The 20,632-nt window shown below is 30.4% G+C and overlaps 1 protein-coding gene across 1 annotated transcript; it reads right to left on the bottom strand.

The window, feature by feature from the left end:
* Nucleotides 1–3,895: 3,895 nt before the first annotated feature.
* Nucleotides 3,896–11,205, bottom strand: LOC113364074 (V-type proton ATPase subunit B-like). Its single transcript, XM_026606535.1, has 10 exons — nucleotides 11,072–11,205; nucleotides 9,001–9,119; nucleotides 7,759–7,888; nucleotides 7,120–7,251; nucleotides 6,671–6,894; nucleotides 6,337–6,571; nucleotides 4,819–4,973; nucleotides 4,612–4,749; nucleotides 4,408–4,536; nucleotides 3,896–4,271 (listed from the first exon to the last, which is right to left on the bottom strand). Exons 1-10 carry the CDS (start codon nucleotides 11,148–11,150, stop codon nucleotides 4,134–4,136), a joined length of 1,479 nt encoding a protein of 492 aa, XP_026462320.1. The 5' UTR covers nucleotides 11,151–11,205; the 3' UTR covers nucleotides 3,896–4,133.
* Nucleotides 11,206–20,632: the final 9,427 nt, after the last annotated feature.

Genomic DNA, 20,632 nt, shown 5'->3' with positions numbered 1-20,632 from the left:
TTGTGTTATTACATTTTTTCAAAATAATGTCGGAAATCGACAGAAAAACTAATTATAAGAAAAAAATTCTATAGTTTTTCAAAAAAGCTAACACTTTTCAAGTTACTGGCCACTAAATATTCATATAATACTTTTGGCGTTTTTCTTCGTTTTTTTGCAAATATCTCCTAAAATATACATTTTAACGAAAATCATGTAATGAACAAAATAATGTCAATAAAAATCTTAATAAATCAGTATTACATGAAGTGTTCTAGGAAAAATATTAAGCAAGATTTGAAAGAGCAAAGTCGCTTTTTATTTTGTTCAAGATTTAATTGTTGTATTTAAAGCAATCTAGTGTCGAGGTTTTACATTTTATGTATTTCAGTGAAATTGGGTTTTATAGTGCTCACAACATAAGCTTTAAAATGAGTGCTGTTATAAGTTTTTTGCGTGTAAAATGAGTGAGCTATCATGCAAATAAGAAGCATATACGAAGTTTTTTCTGTTAAATCATATGGTTTATTGAGCGCCATTTCCACCAGAAAAAAGTAATTCACATTCCATCTAGAATTCACTTCATTATAGACATCTTAATAGATTCTAGCAGATTCACTACTTTAGTACAAACTATTTTCAGAAAACTCGAAATTTTATAAAAGCTTTTTGAAGTAAAACTTCTTTAGGCGCGATATGGGTGTAAAAATTTCATGGGCGCGACACGGGTGTAAATCCGTACAAATGCAACGAAAACGCCAACGTGAAGTTGAACACTACGACGCTGTAAGCGCTGATGTCGCGAGTCGCGATCCACTCCCGTCATGTCATGCGTAAGTCGAACGCTAAACAAACCCTATATGAACTTGCATTAATTGAATCACGTTTTTTTTACAAAAGAAAAGGTTGCTGTATTATGTCCTCATGGAATAAGACTCTTCTTAGAGAATAAATGTGTCATGGAATGTAATAAATTTATATTGAATCTCGTTGAAGACAAAATAATATCTACTGCCACGGATATTTGTGTAGGTTGCCATGCGACAGATCAACAATCATACATTCGTCAGCATTTTCACAAAAATCGGTTATTGATACCGGGGGTTTGCCGTATGAAATAATTTTAGTTCTGAATAAATTTTACATAATAACAACTAATGGAGTTGTGTAGGAAAATTAGAGTACATAGAACGTGGCGATAATGATGAACTTCTACGTTTATGGTTTGAATTTCCTGGTAAGATAGGTAACAAAATTAGGAAGAAAGCTGCACATCATATTCAAACTCTTAATATCAGTAGGACAGCTGTGCCGATTCTCAGGAGATCTTCATCTATTCCAATGAATAGAAATAAAACCATATTTGCCAAAAGAAATCATTTTCCTTTAGTGTCTGCTTGTGCACTCACAATACACAAATCACAAGGTGGTACTTTTGATGAAATTGTATATGAATACAATAAAACACATAATCAGCAGCTTCTATATGTTGCATTATCACGAGTTACCAGCATTATTGGATTGTTCATCATTTCTAAAAACAACGACAAAAAATTTTATCATGGAAGAAAACGGCCAGCAGGATTAATGGACTTACAAACTGAATTCCAAAGACTTTCAACTTGTAGATTAATAACACAAGAAGAAAAATTGAGTGAGATAATAAGTTTGAACGACATATCATTGTTTTCATTTAACTGCCAAAGTTTACGAGCTCATTTGCCTGATCTGCTAGATAAAGTGCTACAACGTTGTACGTTTTTGTTATTTTCGGAAACTTGGATTAATAATGAAGAACGAATTGATATTCCGAACTATTACTGCGTTACTCGATACAAACGATCAAACTCAAGAGCAGGTGGTGTAGCTGTCTATCATTCATGTTCAGATACTCTTCATAGTGCGACTCCTATGCAGTTTCTTGCGCCAACAATATTACTGGATATTCCTAATTAAATTACACAAGTAGGTGATATTGCAGTTGTCCGCTGTGTGAACACTCAGAATCAAATATTAATTATAGTCGTCCTTTACATTTCTCCCAATAAAAACGTATCAAATATTATTAAATTTCTTCATCAGCAGTTACTTCATTTTTCTAATGAGGGTGCAAAACTTTTAAATACTAATGACAACGAGATACCATTAATTATTGCTGGAGATTTCAATGTCAATTTAGTTCAGAAGAATCTCAACCATTAATTGATTTTTTAAATAATAAATTTAATTTAACAATGAATAATTCTCCATTAGAATCAACCACAAGATATGGCACGACTATTGATGCAGTTTTCTCAAGAAATGTACATAGTTTACAAAGCAAAATTTATGCCTCTCATTTCAGTTATCACAAACCTATTATATCATATATGAAATATGATAGCAATTAATCTATCGCTGTTGTTTTAAGCTGTGTTATTGATGTTATGTGATTATTAATAAATAATTTTTAAAATTTAAATATGATGTTTTTTTATTTTTATTTTAATTGCCTACTCATACAATATTAAAAGTTTTACTTCAATCGCGTGTGATCCTTACGCGCACTCTTTTTTTTCCAATTTGCGTGGCCGTCTTTAAACATTCATAACTCTGTCAATTTTTGTGTGAAAGCAAAATAAAAAAAAAACAATTAAAATTCCTTTAGTGAAAGATTCCTTTGATTTTATCTATATGCTTTTATTCTTTTTGATATATAATAAAAATAATTTCGATTTTTAAAAAAATTGAAAAAAAAAAGTTTTTATAAAATCGTGAGTTTTCTGTTTATTTCTAATATATTTTCTAAAAATTATCTACAAAAAATGCATCAACACTTTTTTTTTCTCAGAGCCATCGTTTTAAAGATACATCACTTTCAAAAGTACGTTTAAACGCCACCTAGAAGATAGTGTGCTTAGCGCGTTTTTTTTACGCGGTTGGCTCAGTAGGCCTATTTCACGGGTCTGTTGTGGTTTTGTTTCTTTCGGAACTATTTTAAAATGATATTTCTGAATTTGGGTTGCTAAAAATAAGGATGGAATTTATAAAAAAGCAGCAAAATGAAATTATTCGTCGGAATCATAATTTTCAAATGTTTTTACTTCCTCTTCTTTTCGTTCTTCTTATTATACTTCTTTTTCTTCTTCACTTTGTATATAAGTAAATTGTCTCATTAGCGATTCTTCATTGTTATCATAGTCCTCTAAAGTTGCCGACTCGACATTAGAACATGATTGGCATTGACAATAAGTATACGCCAGGGAACAAAAGAGTCCAACTTTTTTGCAACCACATTTGGCATTACATCTTTTTTTTGTGGTTGCAGAATATTGTTATACTATGTATAAGGAAGCTTTTATATACATCGGACTCATTATGATAGGGCAAAAATTATGCAAACCAGATTTAATAATTGTATTTATTTTATTCATACATTTATTATTTATTTACACTAAAAACAATTTATATTTGAATTTTCAGACATAGTATGATGAATTTGAGCTTATGTTCTCTGTTATTGTTCACATTGATATATTTATTTATATACATAATTTATGATATTACAGACATTCGAATATTGCTTTAATAAATAAAATCTTTATACATAATTGCTAAGTAATAATACACTATTGGCAATATTTCAATAATAAGTTTAGGCCAAACATTTAAATTTTGACTGAATCTGAATAACTTTAATAATACAGTAACAAACAATCAAAATAATTAATTTTGCAGTACAGTTATAATGAAACAGACAATGTGTAACTTTATATTTTATATTGCTATGTATATACACAATATGATCAAATTTCAACAGTTAAATTGAATTTATTAGATTATATAAAACTGAAAATTATCATGGAATGTAATTTAAAACCATACAGAAAAAAAACAAATATAATAATAAAATTTAATAATATTTCAACAACTTGTAGCTAGTACGGCAGAATACTGTTTCACAACAACATACTTTCATTTTAACAATAGAATCATTATTTTATAAGTATCTACAATTTCTTTAAACATTAAAACATGTCTTCATGTTTTCCTTACATTAAGGATGTGGTTAGTGTACCAGACATCCCAAAAACTGATTTAATATTCTTTACATGGAGAAGACAACATATAAAGGGAAATAAAATATGGTATTGATGGAAACTTTAGTAAGATTTTTAATGACGAGAATCACGTGGGTAAAACTCGGCGAGGGTGGAAGCGGGTATTCTCTTCAACATCTCCTTGGGGAAGATACGCAACAATTGCCAGCCAATGTCCAAAGATTCAAATACTGTGCGGTTCTCATAATTACCCTGGGAGAAAAAAAATTTGTTTAAATTGATAAAACAAATTAAAATTAATTCTAGATATAATAATGTTGCTTTACTATTGCGCTTTTAGTTTTCCAATTAATAATATGATGAAAATAATCAGAAACTAAAACAATACCTGTGAGATAAAGTTCTTCTCAAATTTCGTCAAGAATTCCAAGTACAACAAGTCATCAGGTGTCAAAGCTTCCTCTCCTACGACAGCCTTCATAGCCTGCACGTCCTTACCAATGGCGTAGCAAGCATACTAAAAATTTTAAACATTATAGAAATTTTAAGTGTGATGTGTTACAGAAAACTTTCTTTATATTTTTCTACATACCAATTGATTGGACACATCAGAGTGATCTCTACGTGTCATACCCTCACCAATGGCAGATTTCATCAAACGTGACAGGGAAGGCAATACGTTTACAGGTGGGTAGATTTGCCTGTTGTGCAGTTGTCTGTCTACGTAGATCTATAGAATAATATACAATCATTATCATATGACAGAAGGCTAAAAATAAGCTATTATTTATTTTAATACCTGTCCTTCAGTGATGTAACCAGTCAAATCAGGAATAGGGTGAGTAATATCATCGTTGGGCATAGTCAAAATTGGAATTTGGGTGATAGAACCATTTCTGCCTTCAACACGTCCAGCACGTTCATAAATTGTGGCCAAATCAGTGTACATGTAACCTAGAAGTTGGAAAAAAAAATTATAAACAAACCTTGAAAAAAAAATTATATATATTTATATAATAAATATATACAGTAGAATCCGCTTAGTATGACATCGAAGAGACGCCGAAATCTCGTCATACTAACCGGTCGTCATTAAAAGCGTACTGAAGAAAAACTTTTTAATATGCAAATATGTTACATTTTTCAGTAATTTAAAAGAAAAGCCTATACAAACGTTTTAATTAAAAATAAAAATTACACATTAAAATTTAATATAAAATAAAATTATAGGGTAGGACGGGGGCACGACGGTCCAATTTGACTTACAGTAATTATACTGTCTAAACCCAATGAACAACACATAACATACATCAAAGAAGCATCTATTGAACTATGTTCAGAAAAACTTACATACATACGTACATAATTCCTAATTATATAAATATTATATTTTTTACTATTTTTTAAACATTTGGTATCTGACCCATTTTACCTCACATACGGGGTAAAGTGGAACAACCAGGGGGCGAACAGACACAATTTCTTCTATTAAATTTTAAAGGCATTTTACGCTACATTATTGAACCAACGCAAAATATTAATTCTGTGGGTACATTTGTTACAAAGACAACACAGTATATTACATTGATCTGCTATTGGTCAGAAATATTCATCAGAAGAGCCGGAATAACAATTTATTCAATTAATCTCTTGTTAAATTGCTTTTTTTAAAACTTTACTATTTTATTGCTTACACCTTTGTCAAAGTAAAGGTTCAGCTGGTCCTTTTTATCGCAGTCATGTGCTGCTTATCTTCTAATAGCAAAGTCATAAGAATAAAGATGACTGGTTATGAGTTCATACATTTTTTGCCCTCTACTATCAAATATAATTGTTAAAAAAAAATCTAATTTTATTTGTTTATGAGATATTCGTGGTAGGCCATCAATAATTAGTTTACCCTACCCATAAACATACAAATGTGTTTTTTTTAATGCAAGTAATCAGTAATTTTTGATTGATTTCTTTACAGAATTTTATTGTAAAAACAGTCCCTGGTGCTATTGTGCTCAAAAGACATAGTAATTGCTTTCGTAGACTTGGCCACATCATGTAAAATCATGTCGGTCATTATAATTGGACATATTTTTTTGCAAAAAGCGACATGTCATTATAAGCAACATGTCAATGTAAGCAATGTCAATATATCCGACTAGACAGCTGTTTTTTTAAGGAATTTTATATGGAAACCAAATTCCTAGTGCGATTACGTCATATTAAGCGGTTGTCAATATATCCGGCGTCATACTAATTGGATTCTACTGTATATATTTATTAAAATAAACTGGATACTTAAAATTGAAAAAATTATAGTTACCTGGGAAACCACGACGTCCGGGTACTTCTTCACGGGCAGCTGATACCTCACGCAAAGCTTCAGCATATGAGGACATGTCTGTTAAGATTACCAACACGTGCTTTTCACATTGGTAGGCCAAGAATTCAGCAGCTGTCAAAGCCAGACGTGGGGTAATGATACGTTCAATAGTTGGATCATTGGCCAAGTTCAAGAACAGGCACACATTCTCCATGGAACCATTCTCCTCGAAATCCTAGAAGAAAGTGTTTACTTAGTAAATGTACCATCAGTGCAAAACTTGGCTTTATGACCAATTAGTGTAAAGTTCAAAAACTAAAGAATCATAACTAACTTGTTTGAAGAATCTGGCAGTTTCCATGTTGACACCCATAGCGGCGAACACAATGGCAAAGTTATCCTCATGGTCATCCAAAACTGATTTTCCTGGGATTTTAACTAAACCTGCTTGCCTACAGATCTGGGCAGCAATTTCATTGTGGGGCAGACCAGCTGCAGAGAAAATAGGAATCTTCTGTCCACGAGCAATGGAGTTCATCACATCAATAGCAGAGATACCTAATAGACAAAAATTAATTATTTAAGACTGAACTTATGAATAATATGAATGACTATGAATAGGATAACTATGAATAAAATTTATATAATTAATATAAATTTGTGGATATATATCAACTACATTTAAATAATGATAAGTAGATGTATATAATCTTGGATAAGTACATGTATACATATATATATTACTAAAAAAAAAACAATATTCATAACAGCTGTTAAATATACCAGTTTGGATCATTTCCTCAGGATAGATACGAGACCAGGGATTGATGGGTTGACCTTGGATGTCCAAGAAATCTTCAGCCAAAATTGGGGGTCCTTTGTCAATTGGCTTTCCTGATCCGTTGAACACACGACCTATAATTATTAAAAAAATGTTAGTTACTAATACCACAAAAATGATTAAACATGAAATGAGAAATTAGCAAAACTTTGGTGATTTTTTATTAAAAACTGTATTCAAAAAATTAAATAACGTATTCAAAATATAATATTTAAGTAGTAATTAGTTTTAGAAAAATTATGAGAAAGTAACAAGTTTTTGATTTATAATTATTTAGAGCAATATCAAATTGTCATTCATTTAGGAAATGGACAAGTTCACACAGAAAAGCAAAAACTCATAATGTTCTGTAATAAAACAAGACAAAAAACTTGAAATAAAGATACAACCATATAAATATAAATATATATATATATATATATATATATATATATAATATATATATATATACACATATGTATGAAGCAGTTCTAAATTTCATATACGAGTATATATCTTTTTAAAATATAAAAAATAATGAAATGCTACCAAAACACTAACAAATTGCTTTTTAATTTTTATTTAATGCTGAGTTAGATTACCTAACATATCCTCTGATACTGGAGTCCTCAAAATGTCACCAGTAAATTCACAAAGTGTGTTCTTAGCGTCAATTCCTGAGGTACCCTCAAAAACTTGTACAACAGCTTTGGAGCCGCTGACTTCCAAAACCTATTTTAATTTCAAATCGTTAATATTTATAATTGTGAAAACATGTTAATAATACGGACAGAGAATTGAATTTCATAAATACGTACATAATATAGCAATTATATGATAAAACTATAAATGAATGCTATGACAGTCATTTTATAAATTATATATATATATATAAATTATATATATATATATATATATATATATGTATATATATATATATGTATATACACACATATTTAATATATTAGGGTGGTTCTTCATGTGGATATATATTTTGAAATTTCATTGCTCCCAGGAGCTCAAATACTTCCAAATTGATAAAAAAAATTCTCTGCAAGTGTTAGCTCTTAATATTAACTAAGATAGTCCGCACCCATATGGAAAATATTTTATTTGTTTTTTAGAATTTCATAACTCAGCAATCAATCTAACATACTCGTATACAATAAAACAATAAACAAAAAAACTCAGTGACAAGTCACCAAAATTTTGAGAATATCACTGTAATTGCTTATATTGATAAAAAATAAAAATTTCATAACAAAAATATGATATATTTCATAAAATAAATATTTACATTATGATTATAGAATAACTTTAAGTTCAATTAACTCTTAAGTCAATAGATTTAATGAAGAATTATAAGAAACCTTTTTTGTGTAGTGTCAAATCTTTTATAAAATGTGACTGCAGTTGTTACGTTTGATTTGTTTGTCATTGAGTTATAAAATTCAAAAAAACAAATAGAATTTTTTCCATGTTATTTCAATAAGAAACTGAAGACTATCTTAAAGTTAATATTAATAGCTAAAACTTCTAGAGCCCCAGGGAAAAAAGAAATTCGAATATATTCATGTTAAGGACTACCCTAATATATATATTTAGTATAATACTGTGTGTATCTAATTTATAAAGCAATTATCACAATCAAAAGATGGTGATGGCATTCAATTATAGCATACCTTTATAAGGAGACCATGTAAATACTATATATATATATATATATATATATATATACATATATATATATTCATATATATATATATATATACATATATAGATGTATAAACTTAAGTTTATGATAAGTTCGATAAACTATTTTGTTTCAACTGAAGTTAAATTACCTGTCCTGAACGTAAAGTTCCATCAGAAAGTCGGAGTTGTACAATTTCTGCAAATTTGGGGAATTTAACTTCATCCAAAATAACCAGAGGTCCATTGACACCAGAGACAGTTTTGTATGCTAAAAAATTAGATAAATATTAATATCTTTGGATCTATAAATATAAATATCAATATCAATATGAATAGCGTAATAAAAATAAAAAATTGATGATGTTTATAATATTGTTTCTTACATTTTATTAATAAATTTTTAGAAATATGTATTTATAAAAATGAGGAAAGAGTAAGTTTTGTAAAAATGGAAGTGATTGATTGAAACACATTAACAAATACTAGAGATGAGTATGTTTTACAATATATTTGCACTATAAATAATCAAATAAAAAAAAAATTCAATAAGAATATGCATTAAATAAAAATTTCAATGGCCGTTTAATACATGGTTACTAGTTTAATTTGTTAAAGCAATATGTTTAATTTCATTGATGACACTAATTTTAGAAATGATTTTCAGGTTCATTAATACCTAAATATATATGTATATATATATATATATATATATATATATATATGTGTGTGTGTGTTTGTGTTAAGGTAGTTAATTGCACAACAAAGTTTATATTGCATTTGGCTCCAATGCTCAAAATTAATCAATCATTTTGAGCCTCGGAATCAATTGCAATGAAAACTATTTTAATATGAAAATCCTCTTCTTAAAAGACAAGTTAGTGTATATATGATGTGTTAGTGCAAATTTATTTTCAGTGTTTTGGCTCTTTTTAGTTCCTGGGAAATTGTGAAGGAGTAAAAGATGAACAGGAACACAAAACTTGTGATGGATTCTATGATGTTTCCTATACGTATAACTGGTGGTGTATTTTCTATTGGGTTTCGAAAAAGACTTGTACAAAGCCCCATAAGTATATTAAAATTGACAATATTTATAAAAATTTACTTAAACACATGTTATTGTAATCGTGTATACTTAAACCCAAAAATTTATTTAGAAAGTACAAAGGGCGCATTGCAGATGCTATGCTTTTTGTCTTGGACTTTTTAAATTTCATTATAGTAATTATTTGTCACTTATTGCTTCAATTCCCCTTTATTATTTTTCTAGTATTATTTTATTATTCAGAAATTTTATTTATATTATTTATTGATGTGCCCTGCGCACAGCTAACCAGTGTAAGGCTATATTTATACCAACTGATAATGACAAAATCCTATGCCGAAGCGTTTGAAAAAATTAAAGATTAATTTTTAAACCTTTGCTTATATATATATATATATATATATATATATATATATATATATATATATATCAAATTAAAAGATTAACATTCAAAGATAGTCACATGTCTGTATAATTACTTTTGTATATGCTTAACAATGTTATCTTAAATACAAATATGATTTACTATTTTAAAGTAAAAGAATCATTGTAGCAATATCCAAAACACCTTACAGAATAAACAAAATTATTTGAACATATTCCAATAAGATTGTCCTCCATAACAAATTGTATTCCAATGGGTCAGGTGTTTTGTAGTCACATGACATGTCATGATATCTTTGTATAAGAGAAAATAAATTAATTTAATGAAATTACATAATATACAGGAGACTAATGAAAAGACATCGTTTTAATAATTAATAATGCTGTGCATGTATGTGAATATAAATATATGAAGATGTAGTTGAAGTGTCAAATTTTGAATTTGACAATTGTTTGTAGGAAAAACCAAGGTTGATTTTGATGTGATTTATAGAAAATTTGATAAATTTGTAGAACAATTGTTATAACTAGGGCTCCAAAATAGTATTTTGGACTAGTAGTTTCAGTATATATGTATAAAAAATTGAAATGCATGTAAAATAAATTTGACATGAAACTTCGAAAAACATAAAAATATTAAGCATGGATGCAATCTAACATTATTAAGCCACAATGAATAAAACATAATTAGAAATTAAGTCAATTATTACGATTTATATATGTACTTTATCGATCCCGTGACACCTCACACCCTACATATACGAAAATGTCATACATCAGATTTTACTTACTTAATCGGGGCTGAGAAATAAAATCCCGAGTTACGGCTAATACGTGCTCGCGTTGAGCAGCTCGGTTGCACAGCGACATTTTAATTTACAAATTAAAATTCACTTTTATCACTGAAAATTGTCTACCAAATGATTTTCAGATGTATATTTCTCAGCAAAAGTGAGATAACTGCAAGAGGAATGTCAGTGGAGACGTACACGGCGAAACGGGGCAACATCACGTGCTCCATGTGATCAAATAGTGTTGCCATATGCGAGCGGTTTATGCGAAGGAGCGGACGAAGCGGGAAAATTTAAATGCGAATGTTAGTAGAGATATGAAATTGATATAAACTAGTGGTGTTTGGCATCGTGCCTTAAGGCAAATTGCTGGAACTTTCCGTACCGTAACGAAATGTTCGAAAAATATTAAATGTTTTCAAATTCTGTAATAATAATAATTCTGTAATAATTTTTGTATTCGTTTTCGTTTTCAAATTCTGTAATATTGTCTAATATTTATAAGAATGAAATAAACTGAATCACAAGGTTAAAATTATTCACTTAAAGTATATAAGTTAGAACTTTAGCCAGAATTAAAATTAAAATCTAAATTATTTTCGATATTCAAAAAAAAAAAAAAATGAAAACATTTTTTCTCAGAAGCAATTGTTTTGTCAACACAAGCAGAAAGTTTTTGACTCATTCAAATCGGATGCTTATTTGATATCAAGAAGATTTAACAAAATTATTTCAACAAATTCGCTAAAATTAGCCGAAATAGCAGACACATAGGGTAGGGCGGGGCTAGTTAAGCAAATTTTTACTTAAACGGATGTAGCTCCTCAATGAAAAGTCTCAATAAATTGCTATACGGCTTAATGGATTTGTTGTTTATCGCTTAACAAAAGTATTAATACTAGTTTTTGGTAATAAGTAAAATTCAAAAGCTACAGCTGTTTAAATGCAAAAAGTCAAGTATGCTCAATGTACCCCATAGGTGGGGTAAGTTGAGCACTAAGAAAGTATAATGAAACTATAGGTTCAATGTCGATTAGTGATGAAATAAAATAAGTTTTTAATAACCAGTTCATATTTATAGTCTTTATGGACAGAGAAAACAAAACTTATAGTAATTTGCTTTGAATAATTAACGATTAATTAACCTAGGAATAATTTCACCATTATATTCAGTATTTTTGTTTAAAATCATCATTTCTTTATATCATTACTCATAGACTTAGCTTAAATCTTAAAAATAATAATTAATTTCTGGAAGTTAATGGTAATTGTCTTAGTGACAGAACAAGTTTAGCAACTATGCTCAACTAACCACAACTCGGAATTTCAAAATAAAAAAAAACGTGAGATTTATACCCAGAATCTCTGTGCATATTAAAAGTACTATAATTATATGGAAGAATAAAATTTACCTGGTTAAAAATAAATAACATTTGACTAAACTAGACGAAAACTCGTGATGAATGACTTTTTGGTCTCAAAATAAACAAAACGCCCGTGAGCCTCACTCATTTGTCCAGCGGCTACTAGCAATCACGGGATGTTTATTTCTCCCAAATCTCTATCTTTCCGCCATATAATGCCTAAACAGACGGTGAATAGTTTTCGAGATATTTCGATTGCTCAACTTGCCCCTATGCTCAACTAGCCCCGCCCTACCCTACATACATATATACATACAAATTATTATCTGATTTTTCCAAAACCCGAAATTCTATAAATTAACCGTTAACGCCTTAGATCGCAAAATCCATTTCTTGCGCTTATTTCAATGATATAAGAAAAATATTAAATTTTTTATTCCAAATAAATATGTAACAATAAGAATATACCTACCAAATAAAATCTTAGAAATGAATATAGTAAGAACGGCAATGCGATGTATTATTATCTAATAAAAAACTTTTTGTATGCTACAAAAAATTATGGTTATACTGGGAAAATACATGCATAAAGTTTTCCACATTTTATTCATATGAATAAATAATTAATTTTTAATTTGTGTTTTTTCTTTCAAAAATAAATATAAAATTGAATTTGTTTTAAAAGTTGTCCGTTTTTAATTGCACCTCAAAAAATATGAGTCATTAGTTTAGAATTTAATTTCACTTATGAAATCCACATTGCACGACCCTTTCTCGTATCTGCAATATTGTAAATGTAGCCGTATATTCCAAGATTAAAGACCATGTTTCAGGTTGAAATAAGGTTCTAATATAATGTAAATCGTGAATAATTTGTTATAACGGCTATTGATCTACGTTTGAACAATATTTTGAGCTATATATTTGCGACAAAATTCATTCCAAATTCATCTGTTGCAAATGTACAACATTAATTTAATATGAATAACTTTAATATGATTTTTATATAAAAAATAAATGTTTAAATAAAATGAAAACGAACTAAAATTTGCAACAAAAGTCTTTTTTCTCTAATGTTCAAGAAACATGAATGAAATTTTATTCGATCGCCCGGGACACCGAAATTTTTTACAACTGGACATTTATTGGTCATTTGGTCATAAATTGCTCGGTTGCCTAGTTGCCTAGTGGATGGGTAGCATTATTCTCAGGGTCGTGGGTTCTATCACTTAATAACATTTCTATTAATATTATTTAATAATCTAAGAAAGTCGCCACACAGAAACGATGCCAACATTGCTCCATGTTGTTTAAATATTTTTACACACTTCTCTCATTCAAAAATTAAGCGTAGCATATAATTTTGCGCGCAACAATTCTTGCGGATCCAAGAAAATCAACACAAGGTTTAATAAAATGTCTAAGAAGATTTAACAAAATTATTTCAACAAATTCGCTAAAATTACCCGAAATAGCAGAGCGTGGTTTCGATCCACAGACCTCTGGGTTATGGGAACACGCTTCCACTGCTTAACGGAACAGAGTTTGAAACTACTCAATGTTGTTTGGATATTCGGACACATTTTTTTCAATAAAAAACCAAACTATATTTGAAAGAAATGTGGTCTTCACAGTCCTTCATCACTCTCCAACCATGTTATTTCCCAATCTTTCCGGTCAGCTTGGCTACCTCAGTCGGTAGAGCATGGGACTCAACACTAGATATACCACGCCAGTCAAAATGACTGGTTGGGCAGTTTCAATTCAAAATTCCCACTATATGTAAAATTTGTTTTGTGAAATGAATTTATGACTTTTTAAGTTATAAGTATAGAAATCCTTTTGTGCATTCAAAGTTACTTCATATATATTATAGTAACAAAAATAAATTGTGTTACTACTTCTTGTACCAGCACTAGTCAACATGACTGATGAAAGTTTCTATAGAAAATGTTTGATAACAGAACCGAAATAACAATAGCCATAGATCGTATGCGTTTATCGCCTACTCTCATATCGACGACAATATATATTATTTATTTTTTATTCTTTTTTACATTGTAAAAATGCAGATTTCTGAAGTATATTACTAGATTTTCACCAACAAAACAATTGTTTCGAGGTTCGTTCAACACACTAAATAAAATGTTATTCAGAGTGTTTTTCAAGTATAATTATTTATTCTTTTTGTACACTGATACAAGTAAGTAACATTCGCGTGGACACAGAAATTTTCAAAAATATATTCTTGAGTAAAAAAAAACTATAAACGAGAAAACTGCCATGGTTACGACTTATTTTTATAGCGACTGTCAGTCTTCGAAAAATGAATGGAAACAATGTTTTTTTAGCTTGTTTAGAAAATACAATCAGCGGATATGTGAAATGTTTGGACCTAGGATTTGAAATATATGATAGTGACGGTGAATTTTTAGATAAACAAATTAATCCACAAGGCAGTGCTATTATCGACTGTAGAAATGGGAAAATTTTGTGATAAAAACAATACAGATGGATCAAGTACGTTAGTAAATAGATAGATATCACAAAACCACTTTCCTCCAATTCTGAAGACGAATTTGGAAGTACTGCACCAAATCAGGAAACTAAGATTACTTTGGATGAAACTATTTGGACAAGAATTGTAGTAAAGTGAAATAGACTTTGCAGGTAGATTAGAAATTCAAAATAGCAAAAATTGCTTCAAACCGGGAGCTCATATCACTTTGGTTGAATAACATTTTCCAACAAAGGCCAGAAGCATATTTGGCCAGTAAATGCCAAAGAAACTTTATAAATTTACATAAAATTCTGACTGACATCTGATGTAGAAACAAAATATATGGTAAATGGTTGCCCTAATTTAGGGAAAGACAAAAAATCAACCTCTCTAAGCGAATTTGTAGTAATAAAACTTCTTGGAACATATACCATGAAGGGTATAAATGCAATAACCGATATTGTTTTCACAATTATTCATATGGCATTGAAATTAAAATCTAAAAACACGTCGGTAGCTGTAATTTTACACGCAAACAAGTGGGTGCTGCCAGGCACTTTTATTGAGTATTGTGCTAAAGTACTGTAAAAACTATTAAAAATTATTATATTTTGTTATTTGACAATACTTATAAGTTTATTTAACAGCTGTAATTAGTTTTGTTCAACTTAAAAACACAATAAGTATATTTTTTTAGAGACCAGTCATTTTCACTGGTACGTATGGTAAGTTATAGTAATGGGCCGAAAATCGCAAATGAAAATTTTTGCATTTCTTTACGTTTTGATGGTTTCAGAACATTTTGGAATACCTCAGAAAAAAATGGATGTGTGTATGTGTGTGTGTGTGTTTTGTATGTTCGCATTTTCTCGTCCACGTTTTCGGGCGCACAGATCAACCGATTTGAATGGTTCAAAAAGCATTCGATTCTTTTTGATAGGGAGATGTGCTGATTAGTTTTTGGCCAAAGCAGGAAAAAAATATTTCAACATTTAACTACTAAGAAACGGTTCGTACACAGCACAATTCCCAAATAACATCTTACTGATAGTTTTTGAATTCTTTAAATCTACTAAGAATTTTTGGCTAAAACGTGAACAAAAACGTTTTACCTTCCTGCTAATTAAAAAAAAAACAGCTTGGCCGATCGTCGCACAAAACTGAGGAACAATAGCCTTTTCAAAAATCTGTTCAAACACACACACACACCCTTTTCCACATTGGGTCTTATTCGACCCAAACGGGCTTGAAACGTCGAGAAAACATAAAATTGGCAAATTAGATTTTTGGTGAAAATAAAATTTTCCTTGGAGGAGTTAATAATGATAAATTGTAAAAAATAAATTTGAAACTATCTGCAAGTTAGTACGTATTAGCAAAGTTGTAAAATATTTTTATAAATACAACTAGTGGTGTATGGCATCGTGCCTTAAGGCAATTTGTACCAAAAAAAATTTTTTTAAAAGATTAACATTTTTGAAAAAATTTTACTTTGAAAAAAAAAATAGATTTCTGAAAAACTATAAATTTTTGAATAAAATTTATTATTTTGGAAAAAAGACTTTTTGAAAAAAATGTTTTCTTTATTTTGAAATATTTTGGATGTTCTAAAGTTTTTTTCAAAGCAATCGAACTGCTTTAATTGCATAGAGACGAAATATAAAAAGAGAGTGGAGCAAGAGAATCAGATGAAGGAGGCATTGAAATGCCTCGAAACACTCCTAAACGACCTCCGCAAGATGATTAAATCGAAATCCAAGAATAACATGGATATAAAGACAAAAACGAGTAGTGCTACAAGTGCGTTTTCTCGACCTTGACAATCAATGGTTAGAGAACCTACAGTACCCCACGCCAAAGAAAAACAGCCTAACTGTAGTGGTAATCGAAAAAGCGAGGAGCACCGAAGCGAATCAGACGATGAATATGTTGCTGAAGAGACAAGAAAAAACTTGAGCACTGGCAAGAGAAAGGATCGAAAGTCTCCCGACCCGATGTACGGTCAGGCCGTGAAAAAGAAAGTTTTAATTCCAAGCCCACAAAAAATTGTGGCAGAACAGAACTAGGCGACTGATTGGCATAAGGTTCAATCAACAAAAGAAAGAGAAGACTACCCAAAGCCATGGCGCAGAAAATGCTTGAATAAGCCGGAAAAATTAAAATTAGCTGTGGGAACTGCCGTATTAAAACATCGAAAAGGCCAATCCAGTGTTACAAATGTTGGTTTTCCGGGCATCATGGATTCAACCATAAACCGTTCAACCCTTTGCATTAGGCTAGGACAAAAAGGTAACAAAATGGCTAGCAGTCCAAACCCAGCAAATGAGGATGCTGCCTTCTATGCTGGATCTTACAGATGTCGGGTATAAACAGAGACACTCTAGATGGTATCTATTAAATAAGCATGAAGATACTGCATCTAAATTTAAATCATTGTGAAGTTGCACATGATCTACTTATGCACTGGCCAACTATGGAAAGCCAACTCAACTACCAAAACCGATATTTGATCCTGTGGAATGCTCTCCTTTCAGGGTACAAAACGCAGCGTTGGCTTTGTATCTGCAACAATAGATGGCATCTGCTTTTAAAGCTGCTAGGCGTCACCTAGCCTCTTCATTATGAAATTCACTGACTTTCTGGATGGACAGACCGAGGACGCTAGCAATATCATCCAGCGGCGATAGTTGGAGACTTTAACTTCTAGACAGTAGACTGCAGTAGCAAGTACACAAACCACGAGAAAAAGCACTACTGAAAGCTAAACGTTGTCTTTTTCAATAGTGGTGATAGGCCAACCTACACCAAAGGCGACGCAAGCTCGGCGAAAGTTAACTGCGCTGACTGGAAGACAAAATCTTTTGACGAAGATGCATTCCTAATAGTCATTGACAGTAACCTGATCAACACTGGATACGTGGAAGGAAGGAGCAAAGACCTGATGAAAAGTGTGACCTAAGCCTGTGAAGTCTGTATGCCTCGTTCAAGTGGCATAAAATAACAACCCTCTGTGTACTGATGAAATATGCACATCAGTGTCCTTTGTAGAGAATGTCACAAGAAAAAAAGAATATTTCAGCGTGGCTATCAGCGACCTCATTCTGTAAAACTGATCGCAGAGTACAAAAAATCTCGTCGTGAATTGAATAAGGCCATCGAAGAGAGCAAACAAAGATGCTGGAAGGATCTCATTTGCGAGGTGGAATGCCGCAGAGAAGAGTCGATGGACGCACCGTCTTATACCTAAGATCAACGTTTGGCTGAACCGGAGGCATGAGAAGGTCAACTATTATTTAACGCGGATACTGTCTTGGCACGGCAGTTTTCGGGTTTATCTCCAAGGCTTTAAACACGATGATTCTCCCCAGTGCCCAATTCGCCAAGGAGTTAATAAAGTTTAGTGTACAGCGAAATTAACAGGAAACAATTTTAAGCAGAGGATTTAATCTGAAACACTAATGAAATCAATGGTATCATCAGAAGATACCTAGAACGTCAGTTGTAAGTATGTTACAGAAGTTTGCAACTTTAGCAAAAAAAAAAATATATATATTTAAACTAGTGGTGTATGGCGTCGTGCCTTCAGGCAAATTGCAGGAATGTTCGAAAAATATTAAATGCTTTCAAATAGATTATTATAAATACTGGAACATTATCTAATATTTATAAGAATTATATAAACTAAATTACAGAGTAACATTCTTTATTTGAAGTATATAAGTAAGCTTTAGAACTTTAGTCAGAATTAAAATTAAAGTCTTAATTATTTTCGATTAAAAAAAAAACAAAAAAAATGAGATTAATTTTTTTTTCTTTAAAAAGTAATTGTTTTGTCAACACAGGCAGTAAGCTTTTTGAATGATTCAAATCGGATGCTTAGTTCTTTCAATGACTGCCATTTTTTGTTTATTTAGCTCTGTATCTTCAAAATAGCTGGAACTGTCTTTGCCAAAAACTAATCACCACTTCTCCCAATCATTACAAATTGAATGTTTTTTGGATCATTCAAATCGGATACTCCGTTCTCTCAAAAACTCAATTTCTATTTTCTGCACTCATTGCTCCATATCTAATAAGTAACGGCTGGCATACCTGTCTTGAGGTATGCCAAAATGTTCAGAAACTTGTGAAAAGTAAAGATATGCAAGAATTTGCATTTTTTATTTTTGGCCCATTACTATAACTTACCCGACGGGAAGTTAATTATTAAAAATGAATGCAAAATTATTGATAAATTCACAGGCCTATAAAGAAAATGGCGCAAACGATTTTAATGCTGTTTTTAAATATATTTGCCAAAAAAGAAAAAATGAAAAAGCAGAAGTATTATTATTTGGTGAAAATAAATTATGATAAATGTTTTGCTTTTATTACAAAGTTTACCACCTTATTTTTATGTAAAATTAATTCCAAAATATCAATTATTCTGTCATCAAACAAAAATAATTAAATTTGAATTTGATTCTCAAGTTTTGCGTCTTTACTTTGGTCAACACTGCTAAAATTACGAGTTCGAAAAATTTTATAACCCGTCATTTGTTTGTGATTTTTTTAGAAAAATTATTTTATTGATATTTATTCATAAATTTTTATTTCAAATAATTAATGGGATTTGACAAATCCTTAGATACATAAACAACGCACTATAGAAAACATCTGTGTAGAGGATTTTGGTTTCAAAGTTGTCGGAGTCCTGGAGTTGTTAAGCGGATATAACTCCTCACTGAAGCGGAGTCAAATTCTAACCGATCCGGCTTCGGATATGATAAGCCCATCTATAATTCATACACACATCCCCTTTTTCTGAGGTAGGGTAGGGCGGGGCTAGTTGAGCATAGGGGCAAGTTGGGCAATCAAAATATCTCGAAAACTATTCACCATCCATTTAGGCATTATATGGAGGAAAGATTGAGGTTTGGGATAAATAGACATCCCGCAATCGCTAGTAGCCGCTGGACAAATGAGTGAGGCTCACGGGCGTTTTGTTTATTTTGAGACCAAAAAGTAAAAAAGTCATTCATCACGAGTTTTCGTCTGGTTTAGTCAAATGTTATTTATTTTTAACCAGGTAAATCTTATTCTTCCATATAATTATAGTACTTTTAATATGCACAGAGATTCTGGGTATAATTCTCACGGTTTTTTTAAAAACTCAATTTTATTTTGAAATTCCGAGTTGGGGTTAGTTGAGCATAGTTGCTAAACTTGTTCTGTCACTAAGACAATTACCATTAACTTCCAGAAATTGATTATTATTTTTAAGATTTAAGCTAAGTTTATGAGTAATGATATAAAGAAATAATGATTTTAAACCAAAATACTGAATATAATGGTAAAATAATTCCTAAGTTATTTAATCGTTAATTATTCAAAGCAAATTACTATAAGTTTTGTTTTCTCTGTTAATAAAGACTATAAATAAAGAACTGGTTATTAAAAACTTATTTTATTTCATCACTAATCGACATTGAACCTATAATTTTATTATACTTTTTTAGTGCTCAACTTGCCCCACCTATGGGGTACATTGAGCATACTTGACTTTTTGCATTTAAACAGCTGTAGCTTTTAAATTTTACCTATTACCAAAAACTAGTATTAACACTTTTGTTAAGCGATAAACAACAAATCCATTAAGCCGTATAGCAATTTATTGAGACTTTTCATTGAGGAGCTACATCCGTTAAAGTAAAAATT

The sequence above is a fragment of the Ctenocephalides felis genome, unplaced genomic scaffold (assembly GCF_003426905.1).
Source record: "Ctenocephalides felis isolate EL2017-DRISC unplaced genomic scaffold, ASM342690v1 CF-g0.4_SCAFFOLD_00845, whole genome shotgun sequence".
Taxonomy (NCBI): domain Eukaryota; kingdom Metazoa; phylum Arthropoda; class Insecta; order Siphonaptera; family Pulicidae; genus Ctenocephalides; species Ctenocephalides felis.
This window is presented reverse-complemented; position numbering and strand designations above follow the sequence as displayed.

What these genes read in the sequence shown, in the direction of transcription:
- LOC113364074 (XM_026606535.1), bottom strand. Translation starts at nt 11,150, where the DNA reads ATGTCGCTGTGCAACCGAGCTGCTCAACGCGAGCACGTATTAGCCGTA. An exon ending in TATTTCTCAGCCCCGATTAA is followed by an intron (nt 9,120 to 11,071) that starts GTAAGTAAAATC and finishes CTAATTTTTTAG; the next exon opens with CATACAAAACTGTCTCTGGT. An exon ending in AGAAGAACTTTATCTCACAG is followed by an intron (nt 4,272 to 4,407) that starts GTATTGTTTTAG and finishes TTTTTCTCCCAG; the next exon opens with GGTAATTATGAGAACCGCAC.